We start from the raw sequence: 23445 nt of genomic DNA, 5'->3' as shown, positions 1-23445 counted from the left end.
TCCACAAGAGCGGTTACCTCTTCTTGGGCTTTAAAAAAATTAAGCTTCTATGGAAGAAATTTGCAAGGCTGCAACTTGGTCTTCTCTACATACTTTTTCCAAATTTGATATTTTTGCCTCGGCTGAGGCTTCTTTGCTGAGAAAGGTTCTTCATGCGGTGGTGCCTTCTGTTTAGGACTGCCTGTCTTTTCCCTCCCTATTTATCCGTGTCCTCTAGCTTGGGTATTGGTTCCCAACAGTAATTACTCAAGCCGTGGACCCACCATATCTTAGGAAAGAAAAACAAAATGTATGCTTACCTGATAAATTTATTTATTTCCGAATATGGTGAGTCCACGGCCACACCCTTTATTTTAAGACAGTTTTTCTTATGACTATAACCTCAGGCGCCTCTACACCTTGTGTTACTCCTTTTCTCAGATGACTAGGGGTTGTGGGTAAGGGAGTGATACTTAGCAGTTTAACTGTAGTACTCTTTGCCTCCTCCTGCTGGCCAGGAATGATATTCCCAACTGTAATTACTCAAGCCGTGGACTCACCATATCCGGAAATAAATACATTTATCAGGTAAGCATAAATTTCGTTTTTTTTTTTTTACTTTCATGATTTAGAAATAACTGTTGGGCCTCTCACAAAACTCGGCTTAGGGAACATTGGACTAGGTCCATTCAGTGAGCAGTATATACTGCCCTACAGTTGGACAAAAAATGGAATTCTGATGTAGAAATAGCTATGAAAAACCCATAAGCTAGAAGCTATCAACCCACAATTGGCTTATTATGTTCTTCCTGAGGTCCATTAGCTATACATGTATGACTTGCATGTGTGTAACAAGCCATGCCTTACTAGGTTCTTCTTGTTTTTTTAGCTCCAGCTGAACCATTATTGTGCAAGTTTGCAGACGGAGGGCAAAAGAAGAGACAAAACCAGAACAAATACGTCCAGAATGGAAGAGCCTGGCCTAGAGAAGGCGAGGTGAGACTTGTAAGTCTTTCCCTTAAACTTCAGGGTGGGTGCATGAATAATGAGTAGCTAAATGCATGAGTCACAAAGAATTCTTGGCTTGCCACATCCATTGGTTGGGTGTGTGCTATGCAAGAAGCATCACTTTCTTTTTAGTCTGTTTTGTGGCTACATTATGCTACAAAATGTATGTTATGAACTTGTAAATATTAGAACTTTCCAGAGCAGCTCATTTTAATTTAATATGTAGGTTTGTTTAGTCAAATTAATCTTATACCAACTATGTGCAGCACTGTTTAAATTCATTGTTAAAGGGTAAGATTTCAGAGCAAATAATATTGTAATACGGCAAGTAACACTTTATTCAATCTAGCTTAAAGGGATATTGTACTGTAAAAATGTTCCCAATAATCCTTTTTACCTGCATGAGTGTATTTAATTGCTTGCTAACAACTCCTTTATCTTTGTTTTGTCATTGGAAAATTGTTGAAACCACCAAATGTACTGTAAATATGATTACTGTAGTATTCTCTTTATTAAGGTTATATAAACAGCCACCCGGTAAGTGTTGGGAGGGAGCGATTGTTGCAACTGAAATAGCTGGTGTTTTTGTTTTCACTTTTCCTTATTAAACCTTTCCACCCATTCGGTATAAACAATAATTACAGGACCAGTAAATACAGCACAATAAAAAGACAATGCAATAGCACTTAGTTTGAACTTCAAATGAGTAGTAGATTTATTCTGACCAATATCAGAATGAATCTAGCTGGTGGCGTAAGACTGCACATTTTGTTAATGGAAGTAAATTGGAAAGTTGTTAAAGTTGAATTTTGACTTTAGTGTCCTTTTAAGTACTGAACCAGCATAACCATAATGAACAGTTCAAATATATTAGGCTTTATGTATAGACCAACATGAGTAGGTCCGTCTTTCCCTTAGAGTAATTTAATGGCCATGTTCTTGTGAATAATGGGTGACGGTTTCAGTAGATAAACGCAGATAGTTTAAATATAAAAATAAAGCTAAATGAGTAATTTCCCTTACATGTAATACTATGCAGCTGGTATAACAAGTAATTGGGAACACATTCAATTTACAGTACAGTGTCCCTTTTATAGACCAGTAGCAAAGCAACTCTTTTTTTTTATGTTTCAACTGTTTATGCCAAAATCTTAAATGTTACATTTCTCGCTGAAAGTCCTCTCTTCCCAGTATGCCCGAGTGACAAAAAATCATTTCTAATGGGGGAAAATGTAACACAGCCAGAAACGAGTAAACCATCCATCTTTAAGCAGGCAAACAACAGGAAGCCCCTCCCACTCCTGCCATTTGCACTCTAGTGTTCTGAAGTCTCTGCTGGAAAAGGCTGAACTCTTTTTCTGTTACTACTTGATAGATTGGTATTAGCTCACAGGAACCTCTTACCCCTCTGAGCTTCCTGCATGTGAATTTCAAGGGGCCTATCAGGACTCTAGCTGCCTCAGTGCTTACTATGCAGAAGCTCTCTTCTTGTGCAACAGGGTGAACAGTGAGTATAGTATGCAAGAAAGATCCATCCATGGTCTCATTGCAAGAGAGTCTCATCTTTTATTTATATCACAGACAATGATTCCATGTTACCAATAAAAGTAAATCAGACACTTAGGTCTATAACTATTACTATATAATTATAATACTATGTACCTATAATACCCCTAAAGCTTTTTTTTATAGGTTATGAATATTTCAGCAGATGATAGAAAGTCCAAAAGCATGAACAAGTATGAGAGTCAAATAATGAATTAATAAAATAACTAACAATAAATACATTAATATTATACGTAACAGTACATATGCTACAATAATTATTGGATATTGGGAAACTATTCCATTTACCTATTTTCACATGAATGGTTTCCCAGAAAGATTACTTTTCTTTAGTGTTCTGTATGTTGGTGTGATCTTTATTTCCCTGCTTTATTGGCATGTGCCTTAAAGTCATTCCTTTGTGTGTGCGTGACTGTGTGCACGTGCATGTGCGTGTGTGCACTTGGATAGTGCCATGGCATTCATTTTTGTCAATTATGGGGTCACAACAAAGTCAAGACACCATGCAAAAAGTTTTCAAAGATCATTATCTGGAGCGATTCTTATTCCGGGAGTGGATCTTTCTTCTGGATCATCATTTCTCAGTGTTTAAATGGAGATTCCAGCCAGAATTGAAATACACATGGACGCATTTCAGTTTTTTTAGCAAAACGGTTTCTAATAAAGCTATCTCTGTTTTAATAGTGTATTTAAGTATGCACCGTGCACCAGCATTTTAAACACAGCACTTGCTCAGAGAGCCTAAGCTGCTTGTACCATCTGGTAATGACTCAGGGCCAGATTACAAGTGGCGTGATAACTCATGCAAGAGATATATTCTTGTTTATCGTGGCTGCGTGTCAAAAGTAGGGCTTGTATTACAAGTTGAAAGTAAATGCGATCTCATGAGTGCAATTGAGATTTACACTAAAATGATTACTGCAACCTCAGAGCACTGGTTAACTGTTATGTAAAACTAAAAAGTGTCGCGAAACACATAAATACATTGAAAAGTACAGTTACGCTCATAATAACACTAATAAAAACTATTAAAAAAAATATTGCACATCCTATATAATAAGAGGCCAGGTATGTTTGTCAGATGCAGTCATGCGCAGTAGAGATTGCAGAGGACAAACATACCTGGCCTTGAAGAGCAGAGGAGTGCGCACTGCGGAAGCTGCCTGGTGGGGGCATGGCCGGGCGTGCAGTGATAGGGGCGTGGCCAGGCGTGCTGTGATGGGGCGTGACTGGCGAGGAGGCATGGCTGACGGGCGTGATGAGGGGTGTGGCCTTGCGGGAGCGCGTGTGAAGGGCGTGGCAGACGGAAGAGGCCAAAAGAGGTGGGAAAGACCAAAAGAGAGGAGGGAAAGAGGGGGGAGAGAGAGCTCAAAAGAGAGGGGGTTGAGAGAGCACAAAAAAGAGGGGGGAGAGAGCACAAAAGAGAGGGGGGAGAGAGCACAAAAGAGAGGGGGGAGAGAGAGCAAAAGAGAGGAGGGGGAGAGAGAGAGAGAGGGCAAAAGAGGGGGAGAGAGAGCTCAAAAGAGGGGGTTGAGAGAGCGCAAAAGAGAAGAGGGAGAGAGAGTGCAAAAGAGAGGGGGAGAGAGCGCAAAATAAGGGAGAGAGAGAGCAAAAGAGGGTGAGAGAGAGCGCAAAAGAGGGGGGGAGAGCAGAAGAGGGGGGAAGAGAGAGAGAGCGCAAGCAAAAGAGGGGGGAGAGAGAGGGCAAAAGAGGGGGGAAAGAGAGAGCACAAGAGGAGAGAGAGAGAGCAAAAGAGGGGAGAGAGAGAGCAAACGAGGGGAGAGAGAGAGTGCAAAAGAGAGGGGGGAGAGAGAGCACAAAAGAGAGAGTGGGGAGAGAGAGGAAGCAAGGGTTGGAACCGCAGTACTTAAAAAATTGGCCCGTGTACAGGGGCTTTAGGACTAGTAAAAGTTATAAGGGCTCAAAGATATGAGGTCTCGGTGCTAGGGAAAAAAAGGCTGCAAAGGGCATGTAACATAGAGATACCTACATATACATCTCTAAAGATGTATGTGTGTGTGTGTGTGTATATATATATATATATATATATATATATATATATATGTGTGTGTGTGTGTGTACATATATAGGCATGTATATAAGTGTATTGGAGCCCTTTGCAGTTAACTGGATGAAAACATGTAAAATGATATTTTTGTGATATTCATATTTAATAAAGTGTGTATTTACTGTAAATATTTCACATTCCAATGTTCTTCACATAGGGGAATATGTTCTATGTATTTTATATATATATTTATGAATAAATAGAACATATTCTGCTGTGTAAAGAACATTGGAATGGGAAATATTCATATTTCCATGTCTGGTTAGTGCACTTGAGAAAATTTGCGCGTTAGTAGGGTGTTTTTTTCTTCAACTTTTCACGCTACATTAATGTTTGTGGGGAATACATTAATATGGTTGCAATATTTGAATTTCGGCTTTTTGTGAGCGTCAGGTTAGCACACGAGCAAAAACTTTTTACTTTCAACTTGCAATAAGCGGGATTCCCAGCGCGTACAGAGAGCTTACTTCTAGAGGAAATAACACACAAGCGGGAACGATATATATCGCTATACTCGTAATCTAGCCCTCAATTTGTTAATTGCTGACATGATAAAGCCCCACTGGTGCTCTGAGCAGCTGCATTATTTTAAATGTTGGCGCACTGAGAATATCTGGCAATGCGTCACATGCACTTGCAAAGGAAAATGCTAACATTAAAACAGTGAGAACTTTTATTAGAAGGATTTTTGCCAGTACACACATATTGCAAATATGTTTCTATTCAAAGATATAATTAATCTATGTGGATTTAAACTTTGACAGGAATGCCCGTTTTTAAAGCAAGGCAGTCAATTAAACTTTAAATCATTGTTAGACTATTTATCTTCTATGCAATAATCTTAGTGTTTGGTTTTTCATTCTTGGTCTTGTTTTTTATAAGTTTAAAAGTTGCCCTTGTCCGTTTAGTCTGGACTTCTGTCTTTTGCTTTGCAACATTGTAAATGTGGCCGCAAGTGCTGGAGGAGCAGGGATTTCCTCTTTGAATTTTCTGTCTATCAAAGGGGTGGCTGACTATTAAAGTGAAAGTAAATCCTAGCATTGTACAAACGCTAGGATTGACGTTTGAAACAAATAAAGGGGACTTTCATTCATGAAGTTTAAGATACTTCATGTAGAAAGCTCCTTTATTTGTTTTAACCGATCGCCGTTTGTAGCTGCCACAGCAGCCCACGGCTAAAAATTTTTTTGCTAAGAGGTGACGTTTTCACCTCTTAGCCAATAGCCTTGCGGTAAATCCGGCTTACGGTTATTGGCTAAGAGGGGAAAACGTCACCTCTTAACAAACATTTTTTTTGCTGTTGATCAAATTGGTTAAAGGGCGTAGTAGTAAAAAGAATTATATTATATTGTGCTCTCTCTCGCTCCACCTCTCTTTTGCCCCCTCTCTCCCCCACTCTTTTGCTCCCTCTCTCCCCCTCTCTTTTGCTTTCTCTCCCCCCTCTCTTTTGCTTTCTCTCTCCCCTCTCTTTTGCTCTCTCTCTTTTGCTCTCTCTCTCCCTCTCTTTTGTGCTCTCTGTCTCTTTTGCGTTCTCTCTCTCTTTTGCGCTCTCTCTCCCCCCCTCTTTTGCGTACTCTCTCTCCCCCCCTCTTTTGCGTACTCTCTCTCCCCATCTCTTTTGCGCTCTCTCTCCCCCTCTCTTTTGCGCTTTCTCTCTCCCCCTCTCTTTTGCACTCTCTCTCTATACCCTTTGTTTTGCTCTCTCTCTCCATCCCTCTCTTTTGCTCTTTCTCTCCATCCCTCTCTTTTGCTCTCTCTCTATCCCCCCTCTCTTTTGCTCTCTCTCCCCCGCCTCTCTTTTGCTCTGTCTCTCTCCCCTCTCTTTTGCTCTCTCTCTCCATCCCTCTCTTTTGCTCTCTCTCTCTCCCCCTCTCTATTGCTCTCTCTCTCCCCCTCTCTATTGCTCTCTCTCCCCCCTCTCTTTTTCTCTCTCTCCCCCTCTTTTTCTCTCTCTCCCCCTCTTTATTGCTCTCTCTCTCCCCCTCTCAATTGCTCTCTCTCCCCCTCTCAATTGCTCTCTCTCCCCCTCTCTATTGCTCTCTCTCCCCCTCTCTATTGCTCTCTCTCCCCCCTCTTTTTCTCTCTCTTACCTCTATTTTGCTCTTTCCCCTCTCTTTTGCTCTCTCTCCCCAATCTCTTTTGCTCTTTCCCCTCTCTCTTTTACTCTCTCTCTCTTCCCCTCTCTTTTACTCTCTCTCTTCCCCTCTCTTTTGCTCTCTCTCCCCCCTTTCTTTTGCTCTCTCTCCCCCTCTCTTCTTTTGCTTTCTTCTCACCCTCTCTTCTTTTGCTCTCTCTTTCCCCCTCTTATTTTCTCTCTCCCCCTCTCTTTTGCTCTCTCTCCCCCTCTCTTTTTCTCTCTCTTCCCTCTCTTTTGCTCTTTCCCCTCTCTTTTGATCTTTCCCCTCTATTTTGCTCTCTCTTCTGCTCTTTCCCTTCTCTTCTGCTCTTCCATCTCTCTTTAGCTCTTTCCTATCTATTTTTGTCTCTCCCCCTCTCTTTCTATTTCTCTCCCCTCTCTCTTGTGTCGATCACGCCCACGTTCCCGCCGACCAAGCCTGCGCTCCCACACAGCCACGCCCACTTTCGCCTCACCACCACAAACAGCATGTCAGATAAGGCCAGGTGTGTTTGTCCTTGTGCTGTCTCTACTGCGCATGACAGCTTCGGACAAACACACTTGGCCTTTTATATTATAGGATATTGCAAATTGGGTAATCCTAGCATTACCCAGGTAAACCTGACATTACCCAAGCGGGTGTGGGTAAAGCCCAATGTAACATGATGAATCTTCTCAGAATGCATTGAGTCACCACATCAAACATATATATGCACTGTAATTCACACATCTTCACTATCTTTTTTGCCTCTATCTGGGGTGGATGCCAGTGTATCGGCAGGTGCCTTCCTTGAACCCCCCAGGCAGAGGCAAAAAAAATAGTGTAGATGGGGGAATTACATCGGGCTTTTCCCACAGCCACATGGGTAATGTCAGGATTACACTGGTGATTCTAGGATTACCCAGATTTCTAACTTTACCAGTAATGCACGCACATACATACATACACACACACACTCACTTTCACTCTCTCCCTCGCTTTCTCTTTCACTCTCTCTCTCTCTCTCTCTCTCTCTCTCTTTTCTCTCTCTTCTTCTCTCTCTTCTCTCACACACACACACACACACACACACACACACACATATATATATATATATATATATATATATATATATATTAGCATTTAATAAAAAGTTAAGTAAGAGCTATTTAAACAGGAAGCACATTATTTTATGCAAATGAGTCATAGTTCTGCTGATCACTGGCTGAAAGGGACATCTCCAATAGAAAAAGTAGGTTTATTCAGCACAGGTACAAAAATATGTTTTTTTCTTTAGGTGAAATAGAGAAAATATTCAAATGTTATGTCCCCTTTCATTTTTTCCTGTAACATGTTTTTAAATCATTATTAAATACCTTTACATCATTATATTTGTGTTTAGTCAGAAGATTTGAGGCTATATTTTTCTTCCCTTTTTTCATAGACCGGAATGACACTTACATATGACCCCACCACTGCTGCTATTCAAAATGGGTATGTCAGAAGGTGATTTTCCAATTTTTGGTGTTTCTTTTTGTTTAATTTACTTATTTATTTATTTTTTTGTTTTATTAGTTTATTTTAGATTTTTTAATGGGTCTTGGAAACCTTTCTTCTATTTGTGTTCTAGGTTTTATCCTTCACCATACAGCATAGCAACAAACAGAATGATTACCCAAACATCTATCACACCATACATCGCTTCTCCAGTATCAACATACCAGGTTAGTTTCATTTTTATTTCCATTAAAAAAATCTGTAATGTGACAGCAGATTCTGCAGCACTATACAGGGTGTCCATCAAATGAGACTGGGAAATCGCTACATGAAAAATAGTCGTAGTTTGCAATATGTTTTTGAGGACCAAATGAAAACTATTCGTATTGGTGGTTTTGGAGGGATACACCGGCCGGTGACTCTGTGTTTTAACTGGGGCTTGCTGTTTGCAGCTGAAAGACTTTCTATGCTCAAGACTTTGACTTTTTAAGTGCAAGTATTCAGTATCGTTTTACTTTGTAATGTACTAATTTTTTATATGAATTATTAAATATTTTATTAATTTGAATTATTTGAATATAACAAAAAACTATTTGTTTGCAGTGTCTCACTCTTTTCCATAAAGGGTACTTGTGTCTCAATGATTATATATTCAGGATAGCTGCAAGTATATATATTTTATATTCCTCTAACAATAGGTATAGAGGTTCTATACATATATCTGTATACTAAATTGTATTCCTTTTTTTACAAATTATATATAAATTTTGTAGTATTATTACTGTTTATTTGTTAAATTTAACAACAGTTTAATATATACTCATATAGGTATTCCTATTATTTTAAACTTCAAATTCAAATTGTGTCTTCAAGTTTTCTCTAGCAGGTCATCCTTGATAGTTTACTTGCATGGTTAATACATGAGTGCACTGCTGTAACTCAATTGGCTACACCAAATGTGTAGGCTAATCATACAAAGGCCAGGAAGAAATGTGCTTTCTGTAGTTAACGGTCTGGGGATTCATATAAAGGTCAAGATGTGTAGGTTTTCTTAGCACCAGTCCTCAACGACTGCAGACCAGGTTCTAAGTGTACCTATCGGGTTATATTTTTAAATTTAGTAAAACTTTGACACGTGGAATAAAGTACTAATCAGAATAATTGTAACAAATGTATGATAGTAAGCCTAATAATAGATTATAAGGGAAATTTATCAAGCAGCAAGTGGACAAGTTCTCAAGCAGAGAAACTCTCCGACCACAATCGCTATTAGCGATGTGTCATTGCTTGTCGAAATTTAAGATAGCGTAAAAGTTGTTTTAAGATTGGTTGCAAGAGAGCAGGGCCTTTCAATCACCCTAAATGAGCGAGTACAAGGTAATTTTGCTGAAGGAACATTGGCAGCTAGCTGAACACATCTAGTTAGCCAATCACAAGAGACAAATGTGTGCCGGCACGAATCGGAAGCTAGCTCCCACTACTGTAGCATATGTGCCTATTCTTTTTCAAGAATACAAAGCACATTCGAAAATGGAAGGGAATTTAAAAGTTTCATAAAATGACATAAAATGCTCTATCTGAATCATGCAAGTTTAATTTATTTCCTATGGCATGGAGAATCCACAAAACATTCTAATTACTAGTGGGATATTCACTCCTGGCCAGCAGGAGGAGGCAAAGAGCACCCCAGCAGAGCTGTTAAAGGGACAGTCTACACCAGAATTTTTATTGTTTTAAAAGATAGATAATCCCTTTATTACCCATTCCCCAGTTTTGCATAACCAACACAGTTATATTAATATACTTTTAACCTCTGTGATTATCTTGTATCTAAGCCTCTGCAAACTGCCCCTTTATTTCAGTTCTTTTGACAGACTTACAGTTTAGCCAATCAGTGCCTGCTCCCAGATAACTTCACGTGCGCGAGCACAGTGTTATCTATATGAAACACGTGAACTAACACCCTCTAGTGGTGAAAAACTGTTAAATTGCATTCTGAAAAGAGGTGGCCTTCAAGGTCTAATAAATTAGCATATGAACCTCCTAGGTTAAGCTTTCAACTAAGAACCAAGATAAGAAAGCAAAATTGGTGATAAAAGTAAATTGGAAAATTGTTTAAAATTACATGCCCTATCTGAATTATGAAAGTTTATTTTGGCCTAGACTGTCCCTTTAAGTATCACTTCCCTTACCCATAACCCCCAGTCATTCTCTTTGCCTTGATCACAGGAGGATGGCGAAGATGGTGTCTGAAGATTTATTTTAAATCCTTTAATGGGTACTTTTCCCTGCAAGCAAGGATTGGGGTCTAGCTGTGCCCATGTCAATCCCTTTAGTAAGAGTAATGGTGGCTATTAGCAGTTAGAAGACGGAGAGGTTGGCTTTGCTTAACTTCTAACATTATTGCTACCCCTATTATAGAAAGCCAGGGTTGGTTACTCTGTTTTTTCTTTTCTATAGGTCCCTGGTAGAAATGGAGAAGCTGCCACACCTGAGAAAACAGCTCCGGCTTGACAGAGCAGGAACCACAGGTAAGTGCTTTCTCTTCTAGGTTTGAAGGTACCGACACTACTTATATTTGAAAAGAGGCATCATATTTTATTGGGGCTCAGAGATGGAGAGTGTATAAAGTGTTTGACAGGTGTTTGTTCTACTTTCAACTTGTTGCAATCACTTTTCAGCTCAGCTTATTTGGCCCAATCACTTTTGCTGTGCCGCTGTCGGTTTTAGCATCGTTTTTGTTTGGCGCATTTAAAAAAGAACCACTCCTCGGCACGTCCGGTTTTCGGCTTCTCTGTTCAGATCGGAGTTTGCCGCGGCTAGTGTTGAGGTTGCAGTTTCCTCTGTTTACAGTTGCAAGTAGATTTGGGCTGTTCCGGTAACAAACAGTGTATTTTGCTACCGGGTGTGTCCGATTTTCTGTGCTAGTGGGATAGCAACTTCTGGAGGGGTAAGACCTCAGCAGAGCTGAGGGTTTTAGGTGCTTATTTATGTTTTATTGCTTCGTTTAAATAACATAATTTGGCATTTAATTTTTTGTTAATTGCTAGGATCTGATACCCAATTATGGACACTGATGCTGAAGTTGATTCATTTGAAAAATGCTTATTTCTCCAACATAGGTGTGTCCGGTCCACGGCGTCATCCTTACTTGTGGGATATTCTCTTCCCCAACAGGAAATGGCAAAGAGCCCAGCAAAGCTGGTCACATGATCCCTCCTAGGCTCCGCCTACCCCAGTCATTCTCTTTGCCGTTGTACAGGCAACATCTCCACGGAGATGGCTTAGAGTTTTTTAGTGTTTAACTGTAGTTTTTATTATTCAATCAAGAGTTTGTTATTTTGAAATAGTGCTGGTATGTACTATTTACTCAGAAACAGAAAAGAGATGAAGATTTCTGTTTGTATGAGGAAAATGATTTTAGCAACCGTAACTAAAATCCATGGCTGTTCCACACAGGACTGTTGAGAGCAATTAACTTCAGTTGGGGGAACAGTGTGCAGTCTCTTGCTGCTTGAGGTATGACACATTCTAACAAGACGATGTAATGCTGGAAGCTGTCATTTTCCCTATGGGATCCGGTAAGCCATGTTTATTACGATCATAAATAAGGGCTTCACAAGGGCTTATTAAGACTGTAGACTGTTTCTGGGCTAAATCGATTCATTATTAACACATATTTAGCCTTGAGGAATCATTTTATCTGGGTATTTTGATATAATAATATCGGCAGGCACTGTATTAGACACCTTATTCCTTAGGGGCTTTCCCAAAGCTTAAGCAGAGCCTCATTTTCGCGCCGGTGTGGCGCACTTGTTTTTGAGAGGCATGGCATGCAGTCGCATGTGAGAGGAGCTCTGATACTTAGAAAAGACTTTCTGAAGGCGTCTTTTGGTATCGTATTCCCCTTTGGGCTTGGTTGGGTCTCAGCAAAGCAGATACCAGGGACTGTAAAGGGGTTAAAGTTTAAAACGGCTCCGGTTCCGTTATTTTAAGGGTTAAAGCTTCCAAATTTGGTGTGCAATACCTTTAAGGCTTTAAGACACTGTGGTGAAAATTTGGTGAATTTTGAACAATTCCTTCATGTTTTTTCGCAATTGCAGTAATAAAGTGTGTTCAGTTTAAAATTTAAAGTGACAGTAACGGTTTTATTTTAAAACGTTTTTGTACTTTGTTATCAAGTTTATGCCTGTTTAACATGTCTGAACTACCAGATAGACTGTGTTCTGAATGTGGGGAAGCCAGAATTCCTATTCATTTAAATAAATGTGATTTATGTGATAATGACAATGATGCCCAAGATGATTCCTCAAGTGAGGGGAGTAAGCATGGTACTGCATCATTCCCTCCTTCGTCTACACGAGTCTTGCCCACTCAGGAGGCCCCTAGTACATCTAGCGCGCCAATACTCCTTACTATGCAACAATTAACGGCTGTAATGGATAATTCTGTCAAAAACATTTTAGCCAAAATGAACCCTTGTCAGCGTAAGCGTGGCTGCTCTGTTTTAGATACTGAAGAGCATGACGACGCTGATATTAATATCTCTGAAGGGCCCCTAACCCAGTCTGATGGGGCCAGGGAGGTTTTGTCTGAGGGAGAAATTACTGATTCAGGGAACATTTCTCAACAGGCTGAACCTGATGTGATTGCATTTAAATTTAAGTTGGAACATCTCCGCATTCTGCTTAAGGAGGTATTATCCACTCTGGATGATTGTGAAAAGTTGGTCATCCCAGAGAAACTATGTAAAATGGACAAGTTCCTAGAGGTGCCGGGGCTCCCAGAAGCTTTTCCTATACCCAAGCGGGTGGCGGACATTGTTAATAAAGAATGGGAAAGGCCCGGTATTCCTTTCGTCCCTCCCCCCATATTTAAAAAATTGTTTCCTATGGTCGACCCCAGAAAGGACTTATGGCAGACAGTCCCCAAGGTCGAGGGAGCGGTTTCCACTTTAAACAAACGCACCACTATACCCATAGAGGATAGTTGTGCTTTCAAAGATCCTATGGATAAAAAATTAGAAGGTTTGCTTAAAAAGATGTTTGTTCAGCAGGGTTACCTTCTACAACCAATTTCATGCATTGTCCCTGTCGCTACAGCCGCATGTTTCTGGTTCGATGAGCTGATAAAGACGCTCGATAGTGATTCTCCTCCTTATAAGGAGATTATGGACAGAATCAATGCTCTCAAATTGGCTAATTCTTTCACCCTAGACGCCACTTTGCAATTGGCTAGGTTAGCGGCTAAGAATTCTGGGTTTGCTATTGTGGCGCGCAGAGCGCTTTGGTTGAAATCTTGGTCGGCTGATGCGTCTTCCAAGAACAAGCTACTAAACATTCCTTTCAAGGGGAAAACGCTGTTTGGCCCTGACTTGAAAGAGATTATCTCTGATATCACTGGGGGTAAGGGCCACGCCCTTCCTCAGGATCGGCCTTTCAAGGCAAAAAATAGACCTAATTTTCGTCCCTTTCGTAAAAACGGACCAGCCCAAAGTGCTACGTTCTCTAAGCAAGAGGGTAATACTTCTCAAGCCAAGCCAGCTTGGAGACCAATGCAAGGCTGGAACAAGGGAAAGCAGGCCAAGAAACCTGCCACTGCTACCAAGACAGCATGAAATGTTGGCCCCCGATCCGGGACCGGATCTGGTGGGGGGCAGACTCTCTCTCTTCGCTCAGGCTTGGGCAAGAGATGTTCTGGATCCTTGGGCGCTAGAAATAGTCTCCCAAGGTTATCTTCTGGAATTCAAGGGACTTCCCCCAAGGGGGAGGTTCCACAGGTCTCTGTTGTCTTCAGACCACATAAAAAGACAGGCGTTCTTACATTGTGTAGAAGACCTGTTAAAAATGGGAGTGATTCATCCAGTTCCATTAAGAGAACAAGGGATGGGGTTCTACTCCAATCTGTTCATAGTTCCCAAAAAAGAGGGAACGTTCAGACCAATCTTAGATCTCAAGATCTTAAACAAGTTTCTCAAGGTTCCATCGTTCAAGATGGAAACCATTCGAACTATTCTTCCTTCCATCCAGGAAGGTCAATTCATGACCACGGTGGATTTAAAGGATGCGTATCTACATATTCCTATCCACAAGGAACATCATCGGTTCCTAAGGTTCGCATTCCTGGACAAACATTACCAGTTCGTGGCGCTTCCTTTCGGATTAGCCACTGCTCCAAGGATTTTCACAAAGGTACTAGGGTCCCTTCTAGCTGTGCTACGACCAAGGGGCGTTGCGGTAGTACCTTACTTGGACGACATTCTGATTCAAGCGTCGTCCCTTCCTCAAGCAAAGGCTCACACGGACATCGTCCTGGCCTTTCTCAGATCTCACGGATGGAAAGTGAACGTGGAAAAGAGTTCTCTATCCCCGTCAACAAGGGTTCCCTTCTTGGGAACAATTATAGACTCCTTAGAAATGAGGATTTTTCTGACAGAGGTCAGAAAAACAAAACTTCTAGACTCTTGTCGGATACTTCATTCCGTTCCTCTTCCTTCCATAGCTCAGTGCATGGAAGTGATCGGGTTAATGGTAGCGGCAATGGACATAGTTCCTTTTGCGCGCATTCATCTAAGACCATTACAACTGTGCATGCTCAGTCAGTGGAATGGGGACTATACAGACTTGTCTCCGAAGATACAAGTAAATCAGAGGACCAGAGACTCACTCCGTTGGTGGCTGTCCCTGGACAACCTGTCACAAGGGATGACATTCCGCAGACCAGAGTGGGTCATTGTCACGACCGACGCCAGTCTGATGGGCTGGGGCGCGGTCTGGGGATCCCTGAAAGCTCAGGGTCTTTGGTCTCGGGAAGAATCTCTTCTACCGATAAATATTCTGGAACTGAGAGCGATATTCAATGCTCTCAAGGCTTGGCCTCAGCTAGCGAGGACCAAGTTCATACGGTTTCAATCAGACAACATGACAACTGTTGCGTACATCAACCATCAGGGGGGAACAAGGAGTTCCCTAGCGATGGAAGAAGTGACCAAAATCATTCTATGGGCGGAGTCTCACTCCTGCCACCTGTCTGCTATCCACATCCCAGGAGTGGAAAATTGGGAAGCGGATTTTCTGAGTCGTCAGACATTGCATCCGGGGGAGTGGGAACTCCATCCGGAAATCTTTGCCCAAGTCACTCACCTGTGGGGCATTCCAGACATGGATCTGATGGCCTCTCGTCAGAACTTCAAAGTTCCTTGCTACGGGGCCAGATCCAGGGATCCCAAGGCGGCTCTAGTGGATGCACTAGTAGCACCTTGGACCTTCAAACTAGCTTATGTGTTCCCGCCATTTCCTCTCATCCCCAGGCTGGTAGCCAGGATCAATCAGGAGAGGGCGTCGGTGATCTTGATAGCTCCTGCGTGGCCACGCAGGACTTGGTATGCAGATCTGGTGAATATGTCATCGGCTCCACCTTGGAAGCTACCTTTGAGACGAGACCTTCTTGTTCAGGGTCCGTTCGAACATCCGAATCTGGTTTCACTCCAGCTGACTGCTTGGAGATTGAACGCTTGATTTTATCGAAGCGAGGATTCTCAGACTCTGTTATCGATACTCTTGTTCAGGCCAGAAAGCCTGTAACTAGAAAGATTTACCACAAAATTTGGAAAAAATATATCTGTTGGTGTGAATCTAAAGGATTCCCTTGGGACAAGGTTAAGATTCCTAGGATTCTATCCATCCTTCAAGAAGGATTGGAAAAAGGATTATCTGCAAGTTCCCTGAAGGGACAGATTTCTGCCTTGTCGGTGTTACTTCACAAAAAGCTGGCAGCTGTGCCAGATGTTCAAGCCTTTGTTCAGGCTCTGGTTAGAATCAAGCCTGTTTACAAACCTTTGACTCCTCCTTGGAGTCTCAATTTAGTTCTTTCAGTTCTTCAGGGGGTTCCGTTTGAACCCTTACATTCCGTTGATATTAAGTTATTATCTTGGAAAGTTTTGTTTTTAGTTGCAATTTCTTCTGCTAGAAGAGTTTCAGAATTATCTGCTCTGCAGTGTTCTCCTCCTTATCTGGTGTTCCATGCAGATAAGGTGGTTTTACGTACTAAACCTGGTTTTCTTCCAAAAGTTGTTTCTAACAAAAACATTAACCAGGAGATTATCGTACCTTCTCTGTGTCCGAAACCAGTTTCAAAGAAGGAACGTTTGTTGCACAATTTGGATGTTGTTCGCGCTCTAAAATTCTATTTAGATGCTACAAAGGATTTTAGACAAACATCTTCCTTGTTTGTTGTTTATTCCGGTAAAAGGAGAGGTCAAAAAGCAACTTCTACCTCTCTCTCTTTTTGGATTAAAAGCATCATCAGATTGGCTTACGAGACTGCCGGACGGCAGCCTCCCGAAAGAATCACAGCTCATTCCACTAGGGCTGTGGCTTCCACATGGGCCTTCAAGAACGAGGCTTCTGTTGATCAGATATGTAGGGCAGCGACTTGGTCTTCACTGCACACTTTTACCAAATTTTACAAGTTTGATACTTTTGCTTCTTCTGAGGCTATTTTTGGGAGAAAGGTTTTGCAAGCCATGGTGCCTTCCATTTAGGTGACCTGATTTGCTCCCTCCCTTCATCCGTGTCCTAAAGCTTTGGTATTGGTTCCCACAAGTAAGGATGACGCCGTGGACCGGACACACCTATGTTGGAGAAAACAGAATTTATGTTTACCTGATAAATTTCTTTCTCCAACGGTGTGTCCGGTCCACGGCCCGCCCTGGTTTTTTAATCAGGTCTGATAATTTATTTTCTTTAACTACAGTCACCACGGTACCATATGGTTTCTCCTATGCAAATATTCCTCCTTAACGTCGGTCGAATGACTGGGGTAGGCGGAGCCTAGGAGGGATCATGTGACCAGCTTTGCTGGGCTCTTTGCCATTTCCTGTTGGGGAAGAGAATATCCCACAAGTAAGGATGACGCCGTGGACCGGACACACCGTTGGAGAAAGAAATTTATCAGGTAAACATAAATTCTGTTTTTGTTTGGAGGCTAAGATAATTCCTCCTGTTCAGTTTTGCTCTTCATGTCTAAACAAAACCTTAATGTTTAAAGATAAGATGTCTCTCCCTGAGCCTCCTGTCTCTCAGGATAGTGTTATCCTAGCTACACCTCAGCTTTCCCCTTAAAGGGACATTATACACTCATTTTTTCTTTCACGTGACCTCTCCTCGGCACTTCCGGTTTTCAGCTTCTCTGTTCAGATTGGAGTTTGCCGCGGCAAGTGTTGAGGTTGCAGTTTCCTCTGTTTACAGCTGCAAGTAGATTTGGGCTGTTCCGTTAACAAGGAAGTGTATTTTGCTTCTGGGTGTGTCCGGTTTTCTGTGCTAGTGGGATAGCAACTTCTGGAGGGGTAAGACCTCAGCAGAGCTGATGGTTTTAGCTGTTTCTGCAGCTTTATCAGCTTTTCCAATGGTTTCTGGTAAATGAAAGAGGAAATCTAAACATATTAATGTTAGTAAGGCTGACTCCGCTAAAGCTGAGTTAGTCAGTTTGTCTCAATTATCTGATGAGGATGATTCTTCAGTGGCTTCTGAGGGGGAATTGTCAGATTCTGATACTGTAGTGGCCAATTCTGCAGATTCAGATGAGATTGATTTCAGATTTATGTTAGAACACAGTTCTTTTGAAGGAGGTTCTTGCAACTTTGGAAGAATTTGACGCATCTGTTGCGGAGAATCCATAGAGGTCTAGTAAGCTTAATAGGGTATATGATGTACCCTCATCTGTGGAAGTATTTCCAGTTCCAGACCGTATGGCAGATATTATTACTCAGGAATGGGATAAACTAGGGATTCCTTTTTCCCCATCCCCAGTATTTAAAAAGATGTTTCCTGTTGCTTATGCTATTTGTGTTTCGTGGCGCACGGTGCCCAAGGTAGAGGGAGCTATCTCTACTCTGGCTAAGAGAACTACTATTCATATTGAAGATAGTAGTTGTTTTTTCAAGGATCCCATGTATAAGAAGCTTGAGGCTTTTTTTAAGAAGATGTACATTTATTAGGGATTACAGTGGCAACCTGTTGCTAGTATTGCTACAGTTGCAGGGGCAGCATCTTATCCTAGAAGAGACTACTATAGAGGAGATCCAAGACAGGATCAAGGCTCTCAAGCCAATACCTTTATTTGTGATGCCAACATGCAAATTCTTAGGCTGGGTGCAAAGATTTCTGGTTTTACTGTTTTAGTTCACATAGCTCTGTGGTTAAAATCTTTGTCTGCAGATGTAACATCCAAGTCCAAGCTTTTATCTTTGCCTTTTAAAATGGTAAAACCTTGTTTGGGCCAGGTCTGGCAGAAATAATTTGTGACATTACAGGTGGAAATGGTTTCCTACCTCAGGATAAAAAGAATAGACATAAGGGTTGCCAGAATTCTAATTTTCATTCTTTTTATAACTTTAAGGGACAGAAATCTTCCTCTTCCAAGTCGGATCAATCCAAGTCTTCTTGGAGATCCAGTCATGGAATAGGGGGAAGCAAACCAAGAAGCCTTCCACTTATTCTAAATCAACATGAAGGGGCCTCCCCCGATCCTGTAGTGGATCAAGTGGAGGGCAGGCTTTCTTTTTTTTCTGCAGGCTTGGATACGCAATGTATCCCATGGTTACAGAATAGGATTCAAATCTTGTACTCCCAGGGGCTGATTCCACCTGTCATGGTTATCTGTGAATCAGATAAAGAGAGAGGCCTTCTTAAACCGCATAAAGGACCTATTATTCCTGGGAGTATTTGTTCCAGTTCCTCTAGAGGAACAGGGTCTATGATTCTATTCAAATTTATTTTTAGTTCCCAAAAAGGAGGGCACTTTTCATCCAATTATGGACCTAAAGTGTCTCAACCAATTCCTCAGGGTTCCGTCTTTCAAGATGGAGACCATCCGTTCTATTCTTCCTTTTGTCCAAACGGGTCTGTTCATGATGACTATAGATCTAAAGGACGCGTATCTTCATGTTCCTATTCACAGGGATCATTACCAGTATCTAAGGTTTGCCTTCCAGGACAAACATTTCCAGTTTGTGGCCCTTCCTTTTGGCCTTGCTACAGCTCCCAGAATTTTTACAAAGGTTCTGGGGGCTCTTCTGGCAGTGGTGAGGTTCCAGGGTATTGCTGTGGCATCTTATCTAGACGACATTCTAGTTAAAGTGCCATCTTTTCATCTAGGAAATCTCATACTGAGATGTTGTTGTCTATTCTACGTTCCCACGGGTGGAAAGTGAATCTAGGAAAGAGTACCCTTGTTCCAGATACAAGGGTGTGTTTCTTGGGAACAATCATAGATTCCCTGTCCATGAAGATTTTTCTGACTGACGTCAGAAAATCCAAACTTCATGTTTCTTGCCTGTCTCTCCAGTCTGCTATTCGTCCATCTGTGGCTCAATGCATGGAGGTGATTGGACTGATGGTTGCCTCCATGGACATCATTCCTTTTGCTTGGTTCCATCTGAGACCTCTGCAACTATGCATGCTAAGTCAATGGAACAGGGACCACTCTGATCTGTAACAGAAGATAAATTTGGATTCCCCATCAAGAGTCTCTCTCTCGTGGTGGATTTCACAGGACCATCTGTCTCGGGGAACATGTTTTCTAAGGCCTTCCTGGGTGATTGTGACCACGGACGCCAGCCTGTTAGGCTGGGGAGCAGTTTGGGGTTTCTTAAAAGCACAGGGTCTGTGGACTCCAGAGGAGTCATCTCTTTCAATAAACATCTTGGAGTTGAGAGCAATTTTTTATGCTTCAATAGCTTAGCTTCAACTAGCTTTGGTCCAATTTATCAGATTTTAGTCGGACAACATCATCTCGGTAGCCTGCATCAATCACCAGCGAGGAACTCGTAGTTCCTTGGCAATGAATAAGGTGACTCACATTCTCCAGTGGGCAGAGTCTCACAATTGCCATCTCTCTGCCATCCACATACCAGGGGTGGACCACTGGGAGGCATAATTTCTGAGCAGGCAGTTGGATCTGATGGCGTCTCGTCAAAACGCCAAGCTTCAAAGTACGGTTCAAGGTCAAGAGATCCTCAAGCTGTTCTGGTAGATGCTCTAGCAGTTCCTTGGAGCTTCAATCTAGCATACCTGTTTCCTCTGTTTGTGTTGCTTCCACAAGTAATTGCTCTCATCAAACAGGAGAGAGCTTCTGTTATTCTAATAGCTCCTGCATGGCCTCGCAGGATCTAGTTTGCGGATCTGGTGATGATGTCATCTCTTCCGCCATGGAGGTTACCTTTCAGGAAGGACCTTCTACTTCAGGGTCCTTTTCTTCATCCAAATCTGGTTTTCTGAAGCTGACTGCTTGGAGATTGAACGTCTAAGTTTGGCTAGACATGGCTTCTTTGAGAAAGTCATAGATACTATGTTTCAGGCTCGTAAATCGGTTACTCGCAGAATTTACCATAGGGTATGGTATAAATTCCTTCATTGGTGTGATTCAAAGGGTTTTTCTTGGAACAATGTAAGGGTTCCTCGAATTTTGACTTTTCTTTACGAGGGCCTGGAGAAGGGTTTGTCAGTTAGTACTTTTAAAGGTCAGATTTCTGCACTGTCTTTTCTTCTGCATAAACGTCTGGGCAGGCCTGTGTTTAAATCTGTTGCTCCCCTTGGAGCCTTAACCTTGTTCTTAGAGTTTTGTTGCAGGCTCCGTTTGAGCCAATGCATTCTGTTAATATTAAATTACTATTTTGGAATGTTTTGTTTCTTCTTGCTATTTCTTCTGCTCGCAGAGTTTCCGAACTTTTGGCTCTGCAGTGTGATTCCCTTTACTTTATTTTTCATGCTGATAAGATGGTCCTTCGTACTAAGCTGGGGTTTCTCCCTAAGGTAGTGTCGGATCCCAGTATTAATCAGGAAATTGTTGTTCCCTCTTTTTGTCCTAACCCTCCTTCCCAGAAGGAACGTCTTTTACATAACTTGGATGTTGTGCATGCTCTTGAATTTTATCTTCAAGCAACTAAAGATTTTTGGCAGACTTCTGCCCTGTTTGTTGTTTTCTCTGGTAAGCGTAGGGATCAGAATTGCACTTCTACCACTCTTTCTCTCTGGTTGAGAAGTGTTATCCGTTTAGCTTATCAGACAGCTGGACAGCAGCCTCCTGAGAGAATTACGGCTCATTCCACTAGAGCTGTTCATGGACTTTCAAAAATTATTCTTCTGTGGAGCAAATCTGTAAGCCAGCCACTTGGTCCTTCATACATACTTTTTCCAAATTCTACAAAATTGATACTTTTGCCTCAGCTGAGGCTTCTTTTGGGAGAAAAGTGCCTATAGTTTAGGTCCGCCTGTCTTGTTCTCCCTCCCTGTTCATTCTGTGTCCTTTAGCTTGGGTATTGGTTCCCACTAGTAATTAGAATGTTTTGTGGACTCTCCATGCCATAGGAAAGAAAACAACATTTATGCTTACCTGATAAATGTATTTATTTCCGGGCATGGAGAGTCCACGACCTGCCCTTATTCTATTTAAGACGGCAGTTTTGTTGTATAGTCCTCAGACACCTCTATACCCTTGTGTTATCTTCTTTTTTCGTTTCCCTTCGGCCGAATGACTGGGGGTTATGGGTAAGGGAAGTGATACGTAACAGCTCTGCTGGGGTGCTCTTTGCCTTCTACTGCTGGCCAGGAGTGAATATGCCACTAGTAATTAGAATGTTTCGTGGACTCTCCATGCCCGGAAATAAATACATTTATCTGGTAAGCATAAATTTTGTTTTTGACTTTCCTATCCCTTTAAATTTGTGCTTGTTAGCTTGCACATGCAAGCCTGTCCCTCAAAGTCTAAGAAGCTGCTAATGCAAACTGATCATTTTTCTCCTATGGATCCCTATACATTGAACATTTGGAAAGTTTTTTTGTATGTCAGTAAGTTAGCAGACAATACTTTCAAATGTATTTCCTTTTTAGGAAATCAGAAGAGCACTTATGTGCAGTTGTATGTCTCAGGCAGGACAGAAAATCTGCGTCCAGTTCAAAATCCTAAAAAAAAGTACAGTGTCTTCCCTAGAGTTAAAGAATAATGGCTGGGACATGTGAATCGGCATGAACAGTGTTCACTCATAAATTCCAAAGCCATACTAACCCAGCTTCCCAGAATGCTTTTGTATTCTTGCTTTAAAGGTACAGTCTAGTGTAAAAATACATTGCTTGTTCCTTTAGAACATTTTATTTGTAAAAATATTTCTTCTTTTACTATGTGTTTAATAACTGCAACACTTGCTCTCTCCAGATCAGGGTACAGCTGGTGAGAAAACAAGAAGCAGAGATAAATGTGTATGCCCCAATAACCTGGCCGCATGTTCATCTGGCATAGAATGGGGGTCTTCATGAGTGTAAATTTGATATGTGTTTAACTCTTTTTGAATGAGTAAAACACATAGTAAAATTATGATTTTTTGTTTGAAAATAAAATACTCAATGTATTTTATTTTTACATTAGTCTCTTTAAATGCAGTTTCAGATATAGGTATTGAAGCAGCATTTAGTGGCTCGTTAGTATTTGTGACTTTTTGTTTTATTACAAACTATAAATTTAATAATAAGGCTATATACTATAAGTCCAATTAACTAGCCTTCATAGTATAAACATTAACAGTTATATATTGACAGAGCAGTTAAAGGGACACCATACATGTTCCAATAAAGTATTCCCAATGATCCATTGTACCTGCTAGAGTGCATTCAATTGTTGGCAGCTCCTTTACATTGGTTGTGTCATTTGAAATAGCTGCATATTCCTACTTTATCCCCACCTTTATTGAAATTTCCATTACTTAATAAGCACTGATTAAAGAAAAGCTATGTAAACAATAACGTTTAAAAAACATTTCTCCAAGGGGGGGGGGGGCTGGATAGAGTGGCACTAAAATGTTACATTTCCATTGTTCTTTCTAAGTATTGGTTTCAGTACTAAAAATAAAGTGCAGACTTTTTTCTATAGCATATTATTCCTAAACAAATTTTCTTATTTTACTCTGTGTTGAAGGGACAGTAAACAGTAATGAAATAATAGATGCAATGACTTATGCAAAGCAAAAACAGCCTGAGAATATTATGAAGATTTGTAACAAAAATATACAGATTAGATGCTTCAATAGTGAAGAAATACGTGTAAAGATTTTGTTTCTGTAAAGTAATGGGCATAGCCATGTTAAAACCTAGATTTCCCTTATGTGATATCATCTACATGAGCATAATAAAGGGCAGATAGATGTTTTTTCCCAATGACAACTATTACTCACTGAAGTGA

General features: G+C 41.2%; 1 protein-coding gene across 4 annotated transcripts in view; it reads left to right on the top strand.

Moving 5' to 3' along the window:
• Positions 1–23445, top strand: part of RBMS1 (RNA binding motif single stranded interacting protein 1) — a 285859-nt gene that overhangs the window by 198992 nt on the left and 63422 nt on the right. Inside the window, exons 7-9 of one of the 4 annotated variants that reach the window (XM_053698355.1) lie at positions 869–975; positions 8162–8223; positions 8348–8441. In XM_053698355.1, the coding sequence (XP_053554330.1) occupies positions 869–975; positions 8162–8223; positions 8348–8441 (263 nt within the window). Of the gene's footprint in view, positions 1–868; positions 985–8161; positions 8224–8347; positions 8442–23445 lie in introns of all 4 variants that reach the window. The other 3 variants (XM_053698359.1, XM_053698354.1, XM_053698356.1) reach the window with 3 other exon arrangements.

The sequence above is a fragment of the Bombina bombina genome, chromosome 1, assembly GCF_027579735.1.
Source record: "Bombina bombina isolate aBomBom1 chromosome 1, aBomBom1.pri, whole genome shotgun sequence".
Lineage (NCBI taxonomy): Eukaryota > Metazoa > Chordata > Amphibia > Anura > Bombinatoridae > Bombina > Bombina bombina.
The sequence above is the reverse complement of the archived record's forward strand: the minus strand, read 5'-3'. Positions and strand labels throughout refer to the sequence as shown.